Source organism: Bombus vancouverensis, unplaced genomic scaffold (assembly GCF_051014615.1).
Source record: "Bombus vancouverensis nearcticus unplaced genomic scaffold, iyBomVanc1_principal scaffold0028, whole genome shotgun sequence".
In the NCBI taxonomy this organism is placed as follows: Eukaryota; Metazoa; Arthropoda; class Insecta; order Hymenoptera; family Apidae; genus Bombus; species Bombus vancouverensis.
In genome coordinates this window covers 812,389-835,660 of record NW_027468919.1, presented here as the reverse complement: position 1 = coordinate 835,660, position 23,272 = coordinate 812,389, and the positions used below count along the sequence as shown (strand labels likewise).

The following is a 23,272-nucleotide window of genomic DNA, read 5'->3' as shown; positions in this document are numbered from 1 at the left end:
CTCGTGTGTAACTAAAATATCGTGTTTTCTTACATTAGATTCAACTGACATTATTTACGATTTAACTAAATGTCCAAGCAAGTCAAGGGTCCAGTGCAATAACAAAGTTTCGTTCGGAGGTTTGACAACAGAAAAATAAAAGAGAATAGGAATTTGTAATGTTATAATTTGTATTCAAAGTGTTAGGTGCGCTCTGTGAGTCGCCAGTCAGACCGTAATGACACAACAGATCATTTTCGATTTCGTACACTGGTGAACCTCAGTTTGTTGGATCATATTGCCACGTTGGGTGCATTACACCCAGAAAGCACATAAACCCACTCAACGGGTTACAACCAAAAGCACATCAACCCACTCAACGGGTTACAACCAAAAGCACATCAACCCACTCAACGGGTTACAACAAAAAGCACATCAACCCACTCAACGGGTTACAACAAAAAGCACATCAACCCACTCAACGGGTTACAACAAAAAGCACATCAACCCACTCAACGGGTTACAACAAAAAGCACGTAAACCCACTCAACGGGTTACAACAAAAAGCACGTAAACCCACTCAACGGTTTACAACAAAAAGCACGTAAACCCACTCAACGGTTTACAACAAAAAGCACGTAAACCCACTCAACGGTTTACAACAAAAAGCACGTAAACCCACTCAACGGTTTACAACAAAAAGCATATAAAACCACTCGGTGTATTACTATGACCACAACGCAGTGTTAATGATCCTCTGAGGTCAGTGTACTTGCATCGTTATTATCACCGCCGTTGTCATCACCGCAGACGTCTAACTCAGCAGGGACGCAACCTTCTGGCATTTTTCTCAGTCTGTCTAAGGTTTTTAGGGTATATCTATCTCCTTCCAAAGTTTCTGCTATTACGAATGGACCCCTGAATTTCGGATCTAACTTCGTCTGGTTTCTTTCCTCGTTTTTGCGTAATACGAAATCGCCAAGGTTGAACCTAACTATTTTAGCTTTGTTTTCGTCGAAACTATCCTTATCGTATTTGGCGCTTGCTTCTATATTCTTTATCGCCTGCTGTCTTATATGGGAGATATTTACTTCTCTTTCTTCGATATTGTCGGGTAGGGATAAGCCGTAGGGTCTCGCTGTTTTACCGATTAGTAGTTCCAGCGGGCTTGACTTAGTCACGCGGTTGGTGGTACAATTCAAGGCCAGTTGTATTTCCCCGATCGCGTCTTGCCAGGACCGCCCGGTGGTTTCTATTGTTGTGAACATGTTTTTTAGCGTACTCATAATACGCTCTACCTGTCCGTTGGCCCTACTAGCTCCGGTCGCAATTAAGTGGAGTTTTATGTGTTTACTTTGACAAAAGTCACGAAATTCTTTGCCCGTAAAACATCTTCCCTGATCCGCTATTATCCGGCAGGGACTGCCGAACAAAAATATAGCGGACTTAAGCGCTTTAATGGTGTTAATGGAGTCTAACTTGCGGGTATGGTGCAAGTATACGAACTTGGTGAAGGCGTCGACCAACACAACGACGTATTCCTTCGAATCGTTTTTACCGCTTAGTTTGCCCGTTATGTCCATATGAACCGTATGCCAAGGTATACTGGTCTTAGGTATGGGGTGTAATTCGGCTTGTACTCTACCCGAACTCGCCTTTGAAACTCGACAAGCATGACAGTTCTCTACGAATTTGCGAACATACTTCGCCATTCCTTCGAACCAGTAACACTCGCACAGTTTCTCAAGCGTTTTATCCCAACCTAAGTGCATAATTGACTGTTGCACATGGTTAATAACAGATCATCTAAAACCTCTGGGGACAATGGACAAGCAGAGAGTTCTGCCTTTTCTCTGTATTTTACGATGAAGGGTACCGGACCGTAACTCATACGTATTCGCGACGTCTTCCGCGAGCTCTTCATTCTGTAATTTATTGACGATCCCAGAAATTTGGGAGTCGCGACGTTATTCCACTAATAGCTAGTCTTCGGAGATTTCGGTCAGATTGATTTCCTTCTCTATGACTTCGTTGATCGTAAGGTGATCCAAGTCTACGGGATTTCGCGAGACAAAATTTACGTGGGCCATTCGTTTACCTTCCCGGTACAGAATGTCAAAAGTAAAAGTTTGTAAGTAAGCCCACCATCTGTAAACCCTGTCATTTAAATTTACCTTACTACTGAATGCCTTCAAAGGATTACAATCGGAGACGACAAGAAATTCTCGTCCGTGGAGATAATGACGGAAATGCTTGACGGCCTTCACAACTGCTAACGTTTCTAGTTCGTAAGAATGATACCTAGATTCCGCAGGGCTACTTCTTATACTGTAATACTCTATTACTCTATTTTTACCTTCAATCTTGTGCACTAAAATAACCTCATATCCATCCGAACTAGCGTCGATACGAAGTTCTATCGGGTAGTTCGGGTCAAATACCATTAACACCGGCGCGTCGGTCAGGGCGGAAATTACCTTTTGCCTTATTTTTCCATGCCTATCTGTCCAAGTCATGTTTTTATTATCGGAAGTAAGCGCATACAAGGGTTTCATTACCCGTGAAAATTTAGGGACGAATTTTCGGAAATAAAGGGCTAAACCTATGAACTGCCTGAGCTGTGTGACGGTCGTTGACGCAGGTAAAGAACTCAAGGCGTGCATTTTACCCGGATTGGGACGAACTTCTCCGTCGTAAATTACATATTCCAAATAGAGTACCGATGCCTTTAGAAAAGAACATTTTGAAAAGTTAAAGGAGAATCCGGCTTTTACAAGGGTATCTAGTACGGTGTGCAATACTTTTAGAGCTTGATCTATCGAGTCGGCAATAATTAGGGGATCATCCAAATAGACGACAACGTAAGAATGGCACGTTGGCTGTTGTACGTGTTTTCAAAGGAATCTCAAGAACGATCTCTCGTTTCGTTTGTTCGCAACCTCGAAATCAGCAGCCGCTGCTGAATGGAACGAAGGAAAGTGTAGTACAGATCACTCCGACCAAATGATTTCTTATGTCACCGCAATTAAAAAGGGTCAAATGCTACAGAAGACTTGGCACGCGACTACTCCTGGGGGTTTCCGTAGTAAACGCTTTGATGGTTTACAAAATTGTAGCAAGGAAGAACATAAATATTAGAATATTTAGACAAGTATGAGTTGCAAAATTATTAGGGTTGTCCGAAAATATAAGAATCCCCATTTTCGACGGAGTCAGCATAGTATCGCCGTCCCGAAAATGACTTCCGGAAGAAACATTAAACGCGCACGCACTTATGTTATGCAAATAAAGGACATCGAATGGATCGAACAAAGGCACAAAAGAATTCGAAGAAAACAACAACTTATTATCCAAATTGTTCATCGAGGGTAATCAATGCTGTATACTTCCTAGAATTAGGATGAATAGGGATTTGGAGAAACCCACCGGCCATGTCCAGAATAATAAAATATCTCGCTTTTGCAATCTCGCGACTTGATCCGCAATGAGGGGTAAAGGATACCGATCCGCGACCGTATATTTATTTAGTTCTCGAAAATCTACCTATCATCTATCTGAACCATTGTTCGTCTTCACGAGTAACACAGGGCTCGCGAACGGTGAATTAGTAGGCTTTATGATTTTTAGCTGTAATTAAGTCGCTTGTTCTATCATGTACTATTCTGCGCTCGCAAAGTCTATTAGGACTCCTTGTACGGCGATGTTAGGATCAATTAATTGTACTTCTAACTCGCCTGTACTTTTTGTACGAGTACGTAGGGAACCAGTAACGGATGAATCTCTGAATTTTCGAAAAGAAAGATTAATCGACTTTTATCGCTACCACGTACCTCATTGTCAACTTCATTAACATCGATCTCGTTTTCAGCGGTTTTATTACAGGCATTAATTATTTTTGTTTTACACATAGCGAGGCTATTTTGTGTAATATTACGTCAAAATCTTGGCTTAAAATTTAACGAGTAATCGCGATATCGTATTGTTAAATAACTATCAGCGAGAACATGAAAGGTTTATCTCTAACCACCGACACCTGCAACGGACAAGATTTGAGCGATACATTTAGTACCAATATTTCTTATTCCTCGCATTACTACTATATCAATCGTTCTTTTGCCAGAAATTCTCAAGACTACGGATTCTTTAATTAGCGAACACTCGGCTCCGAAATCGGGGTAAAATGGAAACGACTCACCCGGATGGCTTGATGTACCAGTTAGCGCCTCCACTACGTAGAAGTCAATTCGACACTCGGCATTGAAATTATATTCAGGGCACTGCTTTGTAAAGGATCTTTCTCCATAATCAGATTGGTAGCTGCGCACCAGGCAGCGGAGTCGAAAAATTGTTAGGTTCCACACTCGATTTTTGCACTAGCGACGGAATTGACTCGCGCACGATGGTCGTAAGCTCTTGCACTGTTATAACCGGCACTGATCCCACTTCTGATGTCGGGTTTACATTAGAATTAGGGTTAGGGGCGTGAAACGAATCTTCGTTTGGGTTACACGTTGTCGTTATGCAATGGAGAAGACATTGACTAGTGCAAATACGATTATTATAGAACCGGACAAGTAACCGCGGTAGTTAGGTGCTCGAGAAACTAATGACAATGATCCTAGGTTCAATAACGAATCCGCGGTCGACGGGATGATAGATGAATGTACTCACAAAATCTAAGTCGGACGCGTAATATTCACTGGTCGTAAAGAGTTACTCCTTTCATCAATGAGATCGCGAGAAAGAATGTCTTTCCCGTCCCGATCATGCCACAGAGGAAAACTATAATTGGGTGTGTCTAAGGACAGGAGATCATCGGATTCGTCGAGAAAAGCCTTCGTTCAGAAAGTAAGGGAAATTGGCGTTGCTAATTGGTCAATCTCCATATCGGTGGTTAGAAAAAGATGCTAGCCGCCCTCGAGGGAAAGTTGCTAGTGGGAGACGCCGCTCGTTGAAACATATGTCTCCCCTATCTTCCCGTAGTTGGGACAAAGACTGTTTGTCTGTTTGAAGGACTTTAGTTAACTAAACCTTAATATTTATAACGGGCCCTCGAGCTAGCCGAACATGTACTGCGGAAACGCATCGACATCTGGCAATCATCTTACTCGAAGAATAGGGTCTGCGTGTGGCGAGCCACAGGACAGAAACCGTTGGAATCTTTACTGTCGCGTGTCGCCACGAATATTTCTTTTAAGGAGAGCTATAGAATTACTCCATACCTTTGTTAGACAAAGCGTTCATCCCGTGACCGCGGCTACGTTCGGCGACTGACTGTCGCCTCGAGCCCAAGCTCATTATCACGACTCTCGAACAATTACAATCGGGTTGAATAACTACAATTGTTCAATTACAGCTATAGTAGACTCTAGGTTACAATGTTGCGGGATCATCCAAAATTCCAAAGGCTCCGGTGTTCTTTCATCTCCGACATATATATATATGTATATATATAGTATATATATGTATATATATATATATATATATATATAGTAAGTAGTAGTATATATATATATATATATATATATACATAGTAGTAGTATATATATATATATGTACTACTTACTCAAACTATGGATCACATAACCTATACAAAAAAAAAAAAAAAAAATTATTGTACACTATAAAGCAAGAGGTTAAATCTTTAATCTGTTAAGAATTAAATTTTTTATTGTAACTGCGAAAATTATAAAAGTACCAAGCGAAGCAAGTACGGAATATATGCGGAATATGAATCGCTCAACGAACCAAAGAGCGGCTCAGTGACAAAATTAGTAAAGTAAAGACCACAAATATTACAACATTATATTCTACCACAAAATAATTCTCTATACAAAAAAGGTACACAACGAATCGATTTTTCACAACGATAAGAGTCAACAGAACCAATCAAGACCAGGCGAGACTCTCATAAGACAACGATATCAGAGGGATCAAATCAGCAACTTCAATCTATGTTACAGAGTATAGTTATCAAGAAAAATTGCTCTTTTCATGAAAAGTATGGTAATGATACTCTTATAATACATTGTATATCTGGCAGTCGGATGTGCCCGTGGCCATCGGAAATATAAAGACGACGCTTTTAGAAACTGATAGCGCCATCGCGTTTTAAAAACGCGTTAGAAGAAGGACGGTTTCGCTATCCAAGGCGAATCGAAAAGTGTGCGTGTTGCGAGAATCAGAGTTGATCGAGACGTCGAAGCATAGAGTCGTTAGAATTGAGTTGCGAGTGTTGTCGAGTGTTAGAGTTGCTAGTGAGAGAGAGAGAGAGAGAGAGAGAGAGAGAGAGAGAGAGAGAGAGAGTTACCAAATAGTTGTCAAGTTATTTGTTGTAAATACGAGCGTTGCATTTAGTTTTCCTGTTAATCAAACATCGTTTCTCTGTCTAACTAATATCTGTATTTTCAATCCATTATTAATATATTCCGATATTACAAGTGGGGGCTCGTCCGGGATTGAATAAGACAGAGAAACGATACGATTTAACGGAGCTATTTGTGCGGGAGTAGAAAAGAATAGAATAAAATGGCAAACGTTGAAGACGAACGATTGTCGGGTGAAGAGGATTTGACGCTGGAGGAGCTGAGGATTAAGCTCGCACAAATGAATCTGCCTATATCCGGTGCGAGATCAGTGCTGGTTGCCAGGTTGAACAGAGCGTGCAAACCTGGTGGATCTACTCCTAAGGATTCGAAGCGTGGCGAAGAACCAACAAACCAGTGAGATCTAAGAAGCAAGCAGAGAGCCGAACGCAGTCAAGAGGGAGAGGAAGACCTCGAGAAGATGAGGACGAAAGAGCTGAGAGCGCGTCTCGTTAGCTTGGGGTTGAAGGTAACGGGAAGAAAATCCGAACTACGCGCGCGGCTACAGGCGGCCCTAGAAGGAGACGATGTATCGTCGGAAGAAGGGAGCTCCGACGAAAGTGAAGGCGAGGACGATAAACAAGGCGCGCGAGAATACAGGAGAGGCACGCGAGCGGTGTATCAGGACCGCGATGAGTATCAGCAGAAGTATATGCGTCGGTTCGATGTTGAGTCTTAAAGACGTGGAAGACTCATTAGAGAAATTCAGCGGGGATGATCTGCTGAGTGTAAATCAGTGGGTGGAAGACTTCGAGGAAATGGCAGAAGTGTGGGGTTGGTCAGACGCCCACATGGTGGCCTATGCTAAGAAATTACTCGCAGGCTCCGCTCAGGCCTTCGTACGACAAGAGCGATGCGCGAAGTTCTGGGCAAAGCTAAAAAAGGCGTTGAGGAATGAGTTTGAAAATGTAGTAAGCGACTAACAGATACATGGCGAGTTATCCCATAGAAAGAAGAAAGCAGATGAGAGTCTGCAACAATATATGTATCACATGTGCGGGATTGCAAAACAAGGAAGGGTTGATACGCAATCCTTGATAGACTACATTATTCAAGGCATTCCCGACGAGGTCGCGAACAAGACTGTGCTATACGGAGCCAGGAATATCGAGCAATTAAAAGAGCGTTTCAGGCGCTACGAAGCGATAAAAAGAGATATGGAGATGAGGACGAAATTTGAGGAGCCGAAGGGTAACAGGGTAAAGCCGGTGGCGAAGCTGTCCGAAACCGAGAGGAACAAGGAACCCGGTCGATCTGGAGATGCGAGGAAGGCGCGATGCTACAATTGCGGTGATGCGGAGCACGTGTGTGCGGAGTGTCCGAGCAAGTCGAGAGGACCTAAATGCTTCAAATGTAGGGAGTACGGACACATCGCATCAAGTTGCGACAATTTGGGTGAGCCGTCAAAAAAAGTTTACAGCGTGTTTCGGTCGTTACAAACAAGGCGTGGTAAGGATGTTAAGATGGAAAATTTCGAATTGAGCGCGTTGATAAACACCGGTAGTGAGCTGACTCTAATGCGAGCAGATCAGCATGTGAAAATCGGAGCGCCCAGATTAAGTCGGGAAATCGTTGGATTTGGCGGTGTCGGTTCCGGAAGGAATTTTACGCTCGGGAAATTTTCGACGAACATTATTATAGACAATGAGTCGTACTGTATAACCATACACGTAGTTCCAGACACAGTGATGCAACATTCGCTTATTATTGGCGCAGACTTTTTGGACACTGTTGAAATAAGTATAAAAGGGGGAGAATCTTTTATTAGTAGAATAAAGGACGAAAATCCCGATGAGTGTCCGGAAGTCCTCAAGATAGATGTAGAGACACAGGCGAGTGAGATAGATTTGTCACACGTTAAGGACATGCAACATAGGCTAAGAAGAGATTTGAAGAGAACCAAAGCATTGCTAAGAGACGCTCAAACGATGCTGGAGAGATCGAAAGGTGACTCGACGGGTAAAGCAGCTTTACGACAGCTGAAGAACCAGTTAGAAGATGCAGAATGCGCTAGAGCAGTTGCAGTTAAAGCGAAACAGGCACTGGAGCAAGAACCGAATGAGACGCAGGCTTCGTTGCAGGAAGTACTGTGGCAACGTTCCGAAGCAGAAGATCGTGATTAATGTAGCTAGTCGCGAACGAACTGAGCTACTGTCGCAATTGGAAGAAAATAAAGAAGAGTTAGCAGAAGTTTTGAAGAAGTATCGGGCAGCTGTGCAGCAAGTGTCGGAGGAACGGAGAATAGTGGCAAGACACGTGGTGATTGGTAAAGTGGACCACGAGATGGTGTCCTCGTCGGATTCTTGCGGCCAGCAGGAGGACTTAGCGAACATCACGAGGAGGAAGAATCTGGCTAAACAACAGCAACAGGATGTTGTTGATGATATTTGCGAATTTACTGAGAAGGATAGCGTTGCGGGTGTGAGGGTTGTTTCAAGTTTTCGGATAGACTCGAAGAGAGTGAATGCAAGGCGAACGAAAAGACAAGGGAAGTCGCACGTGCGGAATCCCTCCAATAATATCGATACGAAGATTCGATATACAGAGGATGTGGATGACGAGGACGACGATGGGATTGTCGAGGACACGATGAACGTGAAGACCTTCGAAAAAGAAGAGATCATAGTCTCGGTAGATGGTAAGTTGTTAACGTCTTCCATGTACGAACCGAGCGTACGAAAATGTCACGATGCTGCCACGACGATCAAAGCCCCTGACAAGAGTGAAATGGGTAAACAAACAACGGAGAGGAAGATAGAGGAAGAGCGAAAGAGGAGCAGTAGCATCGAGGACGAACAGGCCGCGGTGTTCCAAGAGGAACGAGATCAGCTGCGTGCGGACGCAAAGAGAAGGATTGAGGAGATCCAAATCCGAAACAAGCGGGCGTATAACAGGAGACGCAAGAAAGCGACAGCATACAGGACGGGAGATCTAGTGGCAATCGAGAGGATGCAGAGGGGTCCCGGGCTAAAGCTGCATCCGAAGTTTCTTGGACCGTATCGGGTGATAAAAGTCCTGCGAAATGACCGATACATAGTGCAGCGAGAGGGGGAGCACGAAGGGCCACGTACAACTTCCACGGCAGCCGATCACATGAAATGGTGGAATGCTGACGATAGTGATGTAAGTGCGAGCGGCGATGATGAGCACATCTGAGGGCAGATGTGATTGTCAGGAAAGGCCGATTGTGATATCGTAGAATAGCTTTGATTGGAGATCGGCTGAAAATAGAAAAACCGTGTACGTCGTGTTTCTGTGGTTCGTTTACATTTAAGAGTGCCTACGTGACTAAAGGCACGTAGTTGGTAGTTCTTACATAGGTATGAGGGAAACAATAGACAACGTTAGAAGAAGGACGGTTTCGCTATCCAAGGCGAATCGAAAAGTGTGCGTGTTGCGAGAATCAGAGTTGATCGAGACGTCGAAGCATAGAGTCGTTAGAATTGAGTTGCGAGTGTTGTTGAGTGTTAGAGTTGCTAGTGAGAGAGAGAGAGAGAGTTACCAAATAGTTGTCAAGTTATTTGTTGTAAATACGAGCGTTGCATTTAGTTTTCCTGTTAATCAAACATCGTTTCTCTGTCTAACTAATATCTGTATTTTCAATCCATTATTAATAAATTATAATTAATCGGACAAAATTACACCTTTAATATATTCCGATATTACATTATCGTGATGTAATATTTATCATGCTTATTTTGTACGTAAAACGAATCGTTGGAATATTCCCGAAGCTAACGAAGCATTTCCCAAAAGTTGAACCGAAGAAATTAACGCGAATAGTTAAGTGAAATTTTTCCATTAACTTGCTGACCAACCGGCAAATAAAAAATCATAAAAATTGTTTCAATGTGTTGAGGTCACGCATAACTTCTTTTTTCATTGACGATTACCAAACAGGTAAAATTTCGAAATTGTACGAAGGCCACGTGACCAGATCGTATTGGAATTTGAAGTGCATGGAAAAAGACAACTCGAAGTACAAACCTTGAGCTGTACTACTCGAAGTACAAACGTGAACTAATGGATGCAGAAAAGCAATTAACGCCAAACATCCGAACAGCATCTTGGAGCCCGTCATTGTTCTGAAATAAAAGAAGTGACGAATTAAAAAGACGCAGGACTAATAATAATAAAGGAAACTTAGTTCGTATTATAAATTGAATTTACATCAGAAAAGAAGCACGATCAAGCGAAACAGATCGTAGAAATGACAAATATCATCGATATACGTTTCAGTGTAATTTCACTTTTGAAAATTATTTAGTTTAATACGATCGTATTCATCGCTCTGAAACTTTCATTGTGCTGCAATTTGTGCTGCGTCTTTTTAATTTCTCTATCTTTCTGTGTTTTCGGAAAAATTACTTGAAAGATTAAGAATTGCTTGCCTTATTTTATTTTCGATTAGTTAGGATTTGATTATTCCAGGTAAGGTTTATTATTTATAACAGGTTTTATCACTTGTTTATTATTTAGGAGTTTGTTATTTTAGGATTAGTACCTTTTAGGATTTCTTATCCTTCGAGTTTCTGTTTCAGATATCTAGGTCTATTTCAAGATGTTTCATTACATTAGGATTATTTATTCGATTAAGATAATTTAAGAGTTTCACAATGTACAAAGAAATAATCGCGTGAAATTTAGATTTATGCTTTAAACGTATTAAACACGCGGTAATTTCAATGTCTATAGCCTCGAACGTGTTCTGATTAGTTGTGTCATTGTCTGTGACATTGAAATCACAAAAATCCATTGCAAGTGTGCTGTCATGCAATGTGGATGTAATTGGGTTTTTTGGGTATTTCCTGTATCATCTGATTTGTACAGTACTATTTTAACGCAAGGACAGGAAAGTTATTATATATTTCCCGTCCATTATTTGAATCGTTGTGAAGTGTAACGAATTATATTCGATTCGAGGAGATGTTAATGAATTACCCATTTCATATGTAATTACATGGAAATAAAAATCATTGCAAAAATAATTGATCTAATGACAACGGAATTTCCAATATTTTTTTGTTTCGTCACGTCTTTTTCATAATATATCTTTTATAGGTACGTGATTTATTAATCGTTCGAATGGAAATAATTATTCGTATAATATTCAAATGATTCTAGCCATAAAATAAATTAAAACGATACCTGTAATGCAATCTGCGTATGACGTCAACCTCGATCTATGCTTATACAAGAAATTTTATCAATCAATGACTAGATATACAATAATCAAATATTATAAAATTTCCTGAAAACCTTTAGGTGTTAATATTAAGGTGTTAATATCTTTAATATTTGCAAGTTATTGTTTAGCGCTAATTAGTTAGAATGTAACAAGTGGTGTACCAGAATTGAGATAATTAAGCCACACGAACAATCTTATTTAGATCTTTTTAATTTTTTAATTCTCTTTTGCTCTAATACTTCGTAAAATTAATCTTCCTTAGCTACTACACTTCATAGAATGACAAGAGATAACTTTTCTTATATAACGTTTCATTCATAAAATCTATCATTAAAGTATATCTTCATAAAAATATCATTCCATACTAACGGTATATTTGGTGTCATACGAGATAACAGTTACCAGTGATGACATATGTAACTTTATAAAGATATCTCGTTTTATTATATATTAAAAGAATGTACTCATTGCTGCTATATTTCAGATGAAAAAAAGGAGGCAACGATTTTACAGTAAAATCGTTCGTTTACAACTGATTCATTTACATTTCATGATAATACTGTGCATTCTGAATATGCTATGATTTGGTTTAAAATAATAAATAGTCCATTCTTGCATACTATTGCTCCGGCTTTACTTGTATTTTCGATATTGGTATAAATAGAAAGACAATTAATGTCGTTCGAGTCTATTTTCGGATCATTTATATTACGTTTAATCCATATAGTTATTATATGAGACATAGTATCGTAAAATTTGGAAGAATAAAACGTTCGTACAAGAAGTACATTTTATAAGAACTCCAACAAATCTGCGTGTGCACCTAAAATACAAACCGATAGTGATTGTTCATAAGTTTATATACATTATCTAATGTCAATCGAAGGTATCAATTCTTTTTCTCCATAAGAGTACTTTTTCATTTATATGTGTTCAAAAATACACGTGTTCAACCGTGAAGCATATGTCACCTACAACGAAAAAGAGTTTTCCTGTACTTAATATTTCCTTTGTATACCTATGAAAGTCTATTCTTCGCGTAGTATGAAATTATGAATAAATCTGGAATATTGTTCAATCTGAAAAGAAAAATAACTTATTGACATCATTCATTGATACGAGATTCAGAATGTTTGTTTTGTCTTCCGGAAAAAGAAGGCAGCCCTCCCTTTCTTTTAATGTGAAATAGAAAGCGAAAATTTGAAAACAGATTTTTTGGAAATTTACTTGCAAATATCGTTTTCAATATCGTGATTTTCTTCCCAATGGTACTGTACTTTCAAATTTTCCAGTATCCCTCTAAAAACAAAAAGTCGAACCTCGTTATTATTAACGTAGGCATTACAAGGAAGAGAAGTATTAGAAAGCAGCTCCTTTTTATTATGGATTTCTTTATAATCGTGTAAATAAGAAATTCCGGAAATTTTTTCCTCAAGAATTTAATTCTTGTGTTTTGATTGATAATTATTACACTGCATACTAACATTTCGCATACTGTTCGCGTCTAACAATTTCCTAATAATAACTACTTCAAAATTACATATGTTCTTGCACGAATTCAAAAGTACGTATGATACAATTACAATTGATTCTAAAATAATAATTATTTAAAGATATTAAGATACTAATTAAACGTTTCACTATATTTCAAAATCTGGAACAACAAATTTTTATTTATAAAAAATGAAACTGTCTTCATATATTCTTTGTCATGATGCTATTTCTTATTACCATGTCGACATTTTTTAAAATTCATTTTGTTATCTCTACGCAATATGAAAATTCATATACTGCTTAATATTTTTTACATATTATCCATCCACCGCATGATATCTCCTGAAAAATCAAAATATTAATGTTATATTATTACAATGCTTCTTAAATTTCAATTTTTGACAAATTTGAAATCCAATATATTTTGCACAATTATTATTTATCAAAAAATTCTAAGTTAGTAACTTTCTTTTCAAATGGCAAATAACATATACATTGACTTACCTGTAAGTTTTTGTTCCTAATCATCATTTCCTCTTATAGAACATTATTATTGTTCTTATAATTACTACCAGTGTCATAGATATTGTAGTGGCTACAACTGAATTAATAGAAAATGATAAATAACTGTGTATAACAATAACACATAACTGTGTATAACAATGACACATAACTTTTACTTACATATCAGTCGGTAAGGGATTACTGTGATATCCTGTTGATGTTTCTTAAGGCACTTGATTAGGTGTGATACGGTATCATTCCTTATGGTATGCTGTAGATAAGTATTTTAGAAAATAACAAGAATAAATCTAAATTATTCAGAGGTTCCAGTTTCGGCTTAGACATAAATACAGGACCATTTGCAAAGAAGAAAGGGTGCGTTTCTACAGCCTCGTTATAGTAACCATGAATACCAATCTCTGAATTACTGGTTACTAAACATAAATATCCTATAAAATTTAATATATTTCTTTAATTTTTAATACATACATGAGTTAGTAGTTCTAAATTATGAATCATCCTACCTGTGATATTACACTTTTCCTTATAATATCATCACTCAAGTGAACAACATTAAGATCATGTAAACCATGTCATCCTATCTTACTGTGAGGATACTTAGTTATGTTATCTAACATTATAAAAATATCATCAAATTCAAGTCCTTTTATTCACGTCACATGGCCACGATGATCTGGTTCTTCGTTATATAATGTTCTAAAATTTGTTGTATATATAGGATGTACAAACCGTGATATCAAGGTATCAGTTCTTCCTTCCCAAGGGACAGTTTCATTAAAATTCTGATAGAATTAAAAATTAATTATTAATATTCTAACAATCATATATGTTAAATACATTATAGTCAACGATATATACCTGAGCGAATGTAGGGGTGATTCCTTGATAATTATAAATGTCATCAGCCCACATCATTGTGCCACTTCTTTGTACTCCAGCCTCTAGATTAACAGCCTAAACAAACATACGAAATTTTATAGAAGCTGTACAAAATATAGTGTATATGCGCAATATTGAAGCGTTCAAGGGGATATAAAGGTAATGTACATCACATACACGTGTACTCTCATGCAACAAAATACAATTAGATTTAATAGTATAAGCTCTTTTATTCATCATAATAGATTGGAAATTTAAGTGTCTTACGAGGGTGAGTAAAAAGTTACCCGCTCTGTCGGTGTAGAATTTATTTTAAGCAATTGTCAAAAAAGACATACATCATTTTTTGACATAATCACTCAATTTCTGTATACACTTTGTCCATTTGCTGAAGGACCTTCGTATTTTCTCATTAAAAAATGTTTTGGGCTGAGCTGCGAACCACGAATGCATCGTCGTCTTCACCTTTTCATCAGCTTTTTCGGCATCCATCTCGCACAAACTTTTTAAAACCCAAATCTGTCGTGCACTATTGCATAAGCAGAGCCGTGGCTGATTTGCTAATGATTTGCCACATTATCCAGTGTCACTCGTCTATTCCATAGAGCATAAGTTCATGAGCACGTTCAATGTTGTCATCGTGGATGTGGACGGGCGTCCAGCTGTTTTTTCATAACACTTGTGCGATCTTCTTTGAACTTTTGTGCCCATTCAAACACACTTCGTGACAAAACACTTTCTCCATAATGTGCATTAAATCTTTGATAAATATAGGCATCAGACATAGCCTCCGACCACAAGAAACGAATCACAGCATCCTGCACTGTTTTCCTGCAAATTACCATTGCAAAGCGCCATTACTCGCGCAACGGTCACAAACGAATTGACGTAACACAATGAAACCTACGCAGCAGCACTGAACAGATGGTGACGTCATACGAAGAGTGCAGATGGATCAATATGGTCCACAGAATTTTTAACTATCTGGAGTGCGGATAAATTTTTACTGAGAGTCGTATAGGAGTCTGTAATCTGTAAGTATACCTTTGGCTGAATGGAAATTTCTCTTACATATAGTCAAAAATGCAGAAACAGTGTATTGAATCGGAAAGTGATAAAAAATAAGTGAAGTTTCGAGGTTGCATGTGATTGCATGAGTACACAGGACGTTTTTAGCGAATAAAAAATAATTTTGAAAGACACGAGACTTATCTTGTATTTTATGCACTCTCTGTGCCCGAATCTCCAGAAGCTCTCTATCTTATGAAGTGTTTTAGATTAGCCGGAAAATTTTGTATGTACATACAAGAAGTATACGATCTAAGTGGAATATTCCATTATTCTCTTGATACAACAGAAACGAAATTTACAGAACTTCTCAGAAAGTTGGTTTATTATTACCAAATTAATAGAATTAATATACGTTTATCATCTTTACATACCTAAGTCGTGGAGGTTTATCGTGCGTAGAAAATTAGTGTCGTTTCAAAGTTACATTTCGTACATTTTAAGCCTATAATTTGTAACGTACAAAACAATGTAAATTTGAGCTGTTTCTTATCTCCGCAATAAGAAAATCCAACTTTACGTTTTTTACACAATGATATTTATGGAACAGTAATATCATATTATTGCATCGCTTGGAGAATGAAGTCAAGGTACGATGTGACCCTAGTGTAAACGCTGGGATAGCCAGCTGTGCCGCACTTATAAGCATAAGACACAATACCTATTAAATACGAGGTTAATTCATGTTGTATCAGCAGTGGTCCGCCGCGGTCAGCCTGAAAGAATCGTTAAATTTTTAATCAAAGATACTGAAATATATCGATCGAATTGTATTGAAATTATACTTCTATACAGTAATAATCTTCTATTGATTTGTGTATTGGAATACTCCAATTTATAATGTACATGTTATATTTATTTTGAGCAAAACTAAGATTAGAAGGAAATTAGATTAAATATCATAATGAGGTGTGAGAAGTGGGCAAAACTATTAAATTGTGTTTATCTATTATTTCTAATGTTTAAGACGTCGATTTGATGTTAATTCGAATTGCCGTGTCTTCAGATACCGTATAGTTTGTAGTAACTCTGTAACTTAATTACCGTACAAGAATCCTTTCCACCCTGAGCATGTTCGGCGCATATTATACCATCAGTGATATCAGGTGCATTAGGAAATTTGGAATAAGCTATTTTGCATTCGGCGTTCTTAATCAGTGGCATTTGTACTTCCATTAATGCATTACGTCGTGATCGTCCTACGAAGAAAATAAGAAAGATATTTAAGACTGGAACTGTTTAATTTTATCATAAAATTGATATCACTTACTATATCTTAATGCTCCCCATCCAGCAACAAAGGGGTTATAGCCGACGAAGTTGCTCTTTCGTAGGGGCTCTTTCGTACAAATGGGATATACGTACCCTGAAAAATAAAAAAATAAATGAAAATGCAGGAAACGAATGACCAAAAGTATGAGAAAGAATTGTACACGCTTTATGACACAATATATGTGTACAGTAAGAAATTTCAGGATATGATACTTCAGTAATACTCAATAGCATATATATATATATATATATATTTGAGGACTTACTTGAAAATGGCACCTCCTCCACCAATCTAAGAATGGCAATATTATGATTGTGTATGTTTTCTATTCCATCTATATGTGCACAATGTGCTGCGGTCAAAACATGCCTAGCCGATATCAGGGAACCTCCGCACTTCCATAGTGGTTTGTCTGGGTTTCGGGGATTACGAAAACCTAATGCAGCGATCCATGGCCAAGCGCCTAAAATGCAATAGTCATAGTTGTGAATATACATAATTTTTTCTCACATAATGAGTAACAACGATTATTACCTATTCGATATTCGATCATACAGCAGACGATAAGTACATACGTACAAATACTCTGAAATAGAGATTTGATAAAGACAGAAATTAAATTTTTATTCCAGTGGAATACAAATTATTAAATAATTCTATATAATTTCTATTTGAACTATACTGAACTATAAAGTTCAAACGTGTAATTTCTGCCCTAACAGTTTTTGATCTCTATCCATATTATTACTCCTATATCAATTCTTTATTTCAAGCAAAAAGATACTCTTCCTAACATGAAGTAAAAGAAAGAAATAATTCAAGTTAATAAGTAAAGTTACTACCGATGAAATCATAGCATTATTATTTAGTCTAATTGAAATGTACATTGATGTGCTGTTTAATGCCTTTAAAGTTCATTCTTTGCAGTAAATGGCTTATTATTAATCGGAAAGAAAGACATAAAACGTACCAAGTTCAGCTGGTTTACCATCGACCAGCCTGCTATGAGAGACGTTGCTAAAACCACAGTATGGTGGTCGCAAAGCCTTATACTTGTACACAGTTTTTATTAAAATTTCTCTCTTCTCTTTGTTTGGATCGTTCGGACAGCAAACGATCGTAACATTGCCCTGGTATCTGCACACTGATCGTCTATAAAAATCGGTGGCTGTACGGTACTGTATCTGCCATATTTCTTGCGGAGGTTTACATTTTCTGTAGTCAAGGCACCTGCCTTCTTGATTGTCCGGTGTGGTACATTCTGGATCAAACAATTTTAAAACATTTATACAGTTCAAAGATGCGTAAGAAAGCGACACCGATTACACAACTTTCGAAGTAAAAAGCCGATCAAGTCCACCGGATTGCCCTACAGACACGTATTAATCCGTAAGAGTTAGTCATCATGTTGATAATAATTATCTAAAGAAACTTTTCACGTGAAAATATAAAATTTTAATTGATTAGATATTGTGTTAGCCATACTTAAGAAAGAAAATGAAAATGAATGAAATGAAAGAAAAGGACTACCTTCAACCTCATTTTTTAAATAAACACTTTGTCAGTTTTGCGGTAAATAAATTCTTAGGAATTCAGGACAGTTTTTAGTGAATCATTTTGTTTCGGCCGTTCGCGGAGGGACGCGATCGCGAGATAGCACGTCAACGAGAGTTGTAAGTTCCCGTTACGATTAAATAATCGACGCCACGAACTGATCGATCCCCTTATTTCGATTATGATAATAAGGGTAGTTCAATGAAATTCCACAGAATTAACACAAATAAATTAATGTTTATTTCAACAACTTATTAACTAGAAAGATATAAATGGAACAAAAAAAATGTAACTGCGTTTTGGTTGATAAGTAATGCGCGACATACCACATGTGTTGACGGTTCGACTTCTCGAAAAGTTCTGAACGCCTTTCGATTTTTTTCGTTTTTTCTGGAAGGCGACCCCCACTACGTTCGGATCACGCCACATTCTTTTACTGCGAGGTAAAATACGGGCCACGAGTCGACGTTTCTGGAAGTCGCCCTGCTTAATGAACCACGCGCTTGCCACTACAATGTTTGTTTGCCGGGCAGACGCGACGATCCGTCTGCGACATTATAGTGGCGCGATCGATAGTTAAGAATATGACCTATGGTAAGCCGCATGGCGTAACATTCTCCCCCCGTTGAGAGGGTACCGATCAAACTAGCGAGGTGTGGTTGAAGTTCCCATCTTATTTCGTCTCGGTGGCTAGTTGTTCGGGTTTCTCGAGATCGGGTTGAATTGGCAGTGGGACAAGCCTTTTGACGCCCCGATCCAAAATGCTCTTTGCCGTCTGAACTGTAGCTGTCCGGATGACACCATCGGCGCCTGGATGAACCTTGATAACTCGGCCCAGAGGCCAATGCATGGAGGGAACGTTGTCCTCTCTGAGGATGACGATTGTGCCCTTTTGGATGCTGTGTCCACCCTTGCTCCATTTATTGCGGTTGGTTAGCTCGTTCAAATACTCCTTATGCCAGCGGTTCCAAAAATGTTGTTTAAGCTGTTGGATATGCTGCCATTTGGAGAGTCGGTTCGATGGAATGTCTCTGAAATCTCGATCACGTAAGCACATTAATGAATCGCCAATGAGGAAATGTCCGGGAGTGAGGGCTAGGAGATCATTTGGATCGGTGGAGATAGGAGTTAGCGGGCGGGAATTGAGGACTGCTTCTATTTCTATGATAAGAGTATTACGGTGTTAAGCTCATATGTTTCTGTTTCTCCACTCGCGCTGCGCCATAATATCCTTTGATATTTCCGATCCTCTGGTCGTACGAGGAATTGCCGATACATTTTCTCGATGTTGCCAGTGAGTACGTACTGATGAGCGCGGAATCTAATTAATATACAAAATAAATTGTGAATTGATTCGAGAATATAGGATTTCCCCATTTTCATGATTATCGTGATATTTGTATAAATATATTTTTTAACATACTAATAATTAGGTACTTATAAATTAGTATTATCAATTATTTTGCATTTATAATTCCGCCTCTAGTATAAGTGTTAATTGAAAACTAACTTTATGTTTCAAAAAGTACTAGCAAAGTCGTTGAGTAACAAGCCACTGATGCTAACACAAATAGCATTGTCGTAATTAAATATTTCTAAATATTCATTTTTCATTTTGAACCTGTAGAAACAATTTATTATATATACTATTAGCTAAGTAATTGCATATTTAATTAAGTCGAAATATAAAACTTAGTTATTTTAATAATTTAAAAAATAAAAAACTGACGAACGTTTCAATTTAATTTATGGTTGGAACAAAAGACAGTTATTTTTCATTAATTGAAATATTGCAATGCAGAGTACTTTCCAAAATACGCCGAGAGTATTCCTGATGGTGAAACGAGCGTTGCTTCATCGAACGCAGCTAAAGAAAACAACATCTATGTAGTTGGTGGTACGATGCCTGAAATAGAGGGCGATAAATTGTACAATACCTGTACTATTTGGGGTCCCGATGGAACTTTGATAGCAAAACACCGAAAGGTAAGTAATATATTCCTTTATGGCTTTGAATTTGAAAATATTGGGGTGAAGAAAGTGACTCTATCTAGGAATAATTTAGGAATATACATATGTACATACGTATACTATAACCAATTCTATAATTTGCGGTTTATAAAATACGTTATGATACGGGAAACGCCCATTTTTGTTGTAATGTGTTTGTTGTTGTATAAATTTTTCACATACGAAAATACTTATTTTTTCTCCTTTTTAAACATTATTAAATGATAAGATTTTTTAATAAAAGAAAGTAATAAAAACGCTGTCAGTTATTAAATAAAAAGTAATTAAAGTTTAGGAGTTGGTAACTTTGATATTAAATTACAAAAGTTGCAGCAATAGAATTAGCGACTACATTTTTATGTTATTAGGTACATCTATTCGACATCGACATTCCTAATAAGATTACTTTTCGAGAGAGTGATTCACTCAGTCCTGGTAACTCCCTAACGACGTTCGATGTGAAGGGCTGCAAAATAGGTATTGGCATTTGCTATGATATTAGATTCGAGGAAATGGCACGCATTTATCGGAACAAAGGTACAGTAACTTAATCGATCAATACTTAACTAGCAAAAAATTAAATATCTTTCTTAAATATATTCTATATAAAATTAATATAATCTGTAACTCTGTATAAAAAGAAGCTTAATTTAAAAAACCAGTATATTTGCTGAAAATGAAACAAATAAAAGAATTAAAAGCACAATAAGAGGACTGTCCTCGCATATTCAGAAATGATGGAATGTGAACCGTGCAACTACGAAGTTAATTGGTATTCGGTGGCTTCATATTTCCTGCTTCTCTGGGTTAGGTTGCCAAATGCTGATATATCCAGCGGCATTCAATATGACCACTGGAACACTGCACTGGTCATTACTTCAGCGTTTCAGAGCGAATGATAATCAATTATACGTTGCCTGCATATCACCGGCTCCTGTTCCTTAAGCAAGTTACGTCGCATGGGGACATACACAGTTGACCAATCCCTGGGGAAAGATTCTTTACGATTTGGAAACTCAAGAGAATATGGCAGTCACCGATATCAAAAAAAAAAAAAAAATTTCAACAAATAAATAAAAAAAAAAGTCACCGATATCGGTAATTTACAGCTTAAAATTAAAAGCGAGAGATCCATGATGTAATTAATTTTTAGTCTCGTTAATTTATCGATTTAGCCATCTTCCTCTGTATTTGTGGAATTTATTAGTAAGCATTACTTATTACTTCGTATGTTTCTTTTTTCTATCAGATCTAAAAGTTGTTGAGGAAGTAAGGGCTCAGATACCTACATTTTCTCAGAGACGTACAGATTTGTGCGACACTGACTGTAAGAAGGAGTAACTCTACACTAAAACAGAAAATGTTTTTTTATAATATTTCTATTACAATATCCCTTTTTTGTGAATTATTACTAATTTCTTGTCATTTGTACTAAATGAATGACTCAATTAAGAAAACCAAAACGTTATAAATAATAATCTGTATATCTTGTGTATCAACATGTAATTGGATATTATAATAATATAGGAATGCTATAATAATATAGGATAATAATATAGGAGAATAATAATATAGAAAAAAATACATGCTTTTAAACACCTTTAATATCGATCACATAAATTGTTATAATTCACAATGATTACGCATACATAAAAGACCCCTTGATAGTAAAATTTACGATCAAAAGGCAATTACGTATCGTTTAACAACATTTAATTTATAACACCTTTTAAACATTTAGACAGATTAACACATAACACTTCTTATATATAAACATCAATTCGAAGTTATCAGCTTGGAGAAATTGGTCGATTAATACCTGTAGATTGTCTGTCTCGATGAAAGACTTAAAGAGAGCAAAAACATGATAATGCCGCTAATATAATATTCCTTCTTTCTTGTATCTGTCTGTCTCTCAGGTCGTTTTAATTATTACAATAAGTAATTTCGACTTCTTTGCGCTCTCTTTTAACGCATTCGAGACCGAAAGAAATTCATATCAGTCAGTAGGCAAGGGTATAATATACATATTTTATATATAACTTATGTAGTAATGTATATATCATGTTAGTTTCATTTTTTTTTCAATATAGAATTATTATATATATATATATGTCGGAGATGAAAGAACACCGGAGCCTTTGGAATTTTGGATAATCCCGCAACATTGTAACCTAGAGTCTACTATAGCTGTAATTGAACAATTGTAGTTATTCAACCCGATTGTAATTGTTCGAGAGTCGTGATAATGAGCTTGGGCTCGAGGCGACAGTCAGTCGCTGAACGTAGCCGCGGTCACGGGATGAACGCTTTGTCTAACAAAGGTATGGAGTAATTCTATAGCTCTCCTTAAAAGAAATATTCGTGGCGACACGCGACAGTAAACATTCCAGCGGTTTCTGTCCTGTGGCTCGCCACACGCAGACCCTATTCTTCGAGTAAGATGATTGCCAGATGTCGATGCGTCTCCGCAGTACATGTTCGGCTAGCTCGAGGGCCCGTTATAAATCTTAAGGTTTAGTTAACTAAAGTCCTTCAAACAGACAAACAGTCTTTGTCCCAACTACGGGAAGATAGGGGAGACATATTTTTCAACGAGCGGCGTCTTCCACTAGCAACTTTCCCTCGAGGGCGGCTAGCATCTTTTTCTAACCACCGATATGGAGATTGACCAATTAGCAACGCCAATTTCCCTTACTTTCTGAACGAAGGCTTTTCTCGACGAATCCGATGATCTCGTGTCCTTAGACACACCCCATTATAGTTTTCCTCTGTGGCATGATCGGGACGGGAAAGACATTCTTTCTCGCGATCTCATTGATGAAAGGAGTAACTCTTTACGACCAGTGAATATTACGCGTCCGACTTAGATTTTGTGAGTACGTTCATCTATCATCCCGTCGACCGCGGATTCGTTATTGAACCTAGGATCATTGT

At 37.7% G+C, this 23,272-nt stretch overlaps 2 protein-coding genes and 1 long non-coding RNA gene across 5 annotated transcripts in view; 1 reads left to right on the top strand and 2 right to left on the bottom strand.

Annotated features, from left to right (window-relative positions):
* The window catches only part of LOC143304255 (omega-amidase NIT2-A-like), a 33,666-nt gene extending 11,423 nt beyond the window's left edge, over positions 1 to 22,243 (top strand). The window contains exons 1-4 of one of the 2 annotated variants that reach the window (XM_076626660.1): positions 15,346 to 15,464; positions 20,127 to 20,311; positions 20,704 to 20,872; positions 21,147 to 22,243. In XM_076626660.1, coding sequence (XP_076482775.1) covers positions 20,228 to 20,311; positions 20,704 to 20,872; positions 21,147 to 21,280 — 387 coding nt within the window. In that variant the 5' untranslated portion in view covers positions 15,346 to 15,464; positions 20,127 to 20,227 and the 3' untranslated portion in view covers positions 21,281 to 22,243. Of the gene's footprint in view, positions 1 to 15,345; positions 15,465 to 20,126; positions 20,312 to 20,703; positions 20,873 to 21,146 lie in introns of those variants that run through there. The other variant, XM_076626661.1, reaches the window with a different exon arrangement.
* LOC143304260 (uncharacterized) lies at positions 11,740 to 15,058 on the bottom strand. 2 transcript variants are annotated; one of them, XR_013061000.1, is made up of 7 exons: positions 14,718 to 15,058; positions 14,410 to 14,505; positions 14,055 to 14,333; positions 13,711 to 13,979; positions 13,531 to 13,627; positions 12,760 to 13,368; positions 11,740 to 12,611 (listed from the first exon to the last, which is right to left on the bottom strand). It is a non-coding gene; the product is annotated as an uncharacterized LOC143304260 (long non-coding RNA). The 2 variants fall into 2 exon arrangements; XR_013060999.1 differs by lacking the exon at positions 11,740 to 12,611 and having other exon boundaries at positions 12,892 to 13,368.
* LOC143304269 (venom serine protease Bi-VSP-like) lies at positions 16,501 to 17,811 on the bottom strand (the record flags this gene model as incomplete). The annotated part of the gene is made up of 4 exons (XM_076626676.1): positions 16,501 to 16,697; positions 16,769 to 16,864; positions 17,037 to 17,234; positions 17,742 to 17,811. Coding segments are annotated over 4 exons (561 nt in total), but the record flags the coding sequence as incomplete, so codon positions are not given.
* Positions 22,244 to 23,272: the final 1,029 nt, after the last annotated feature.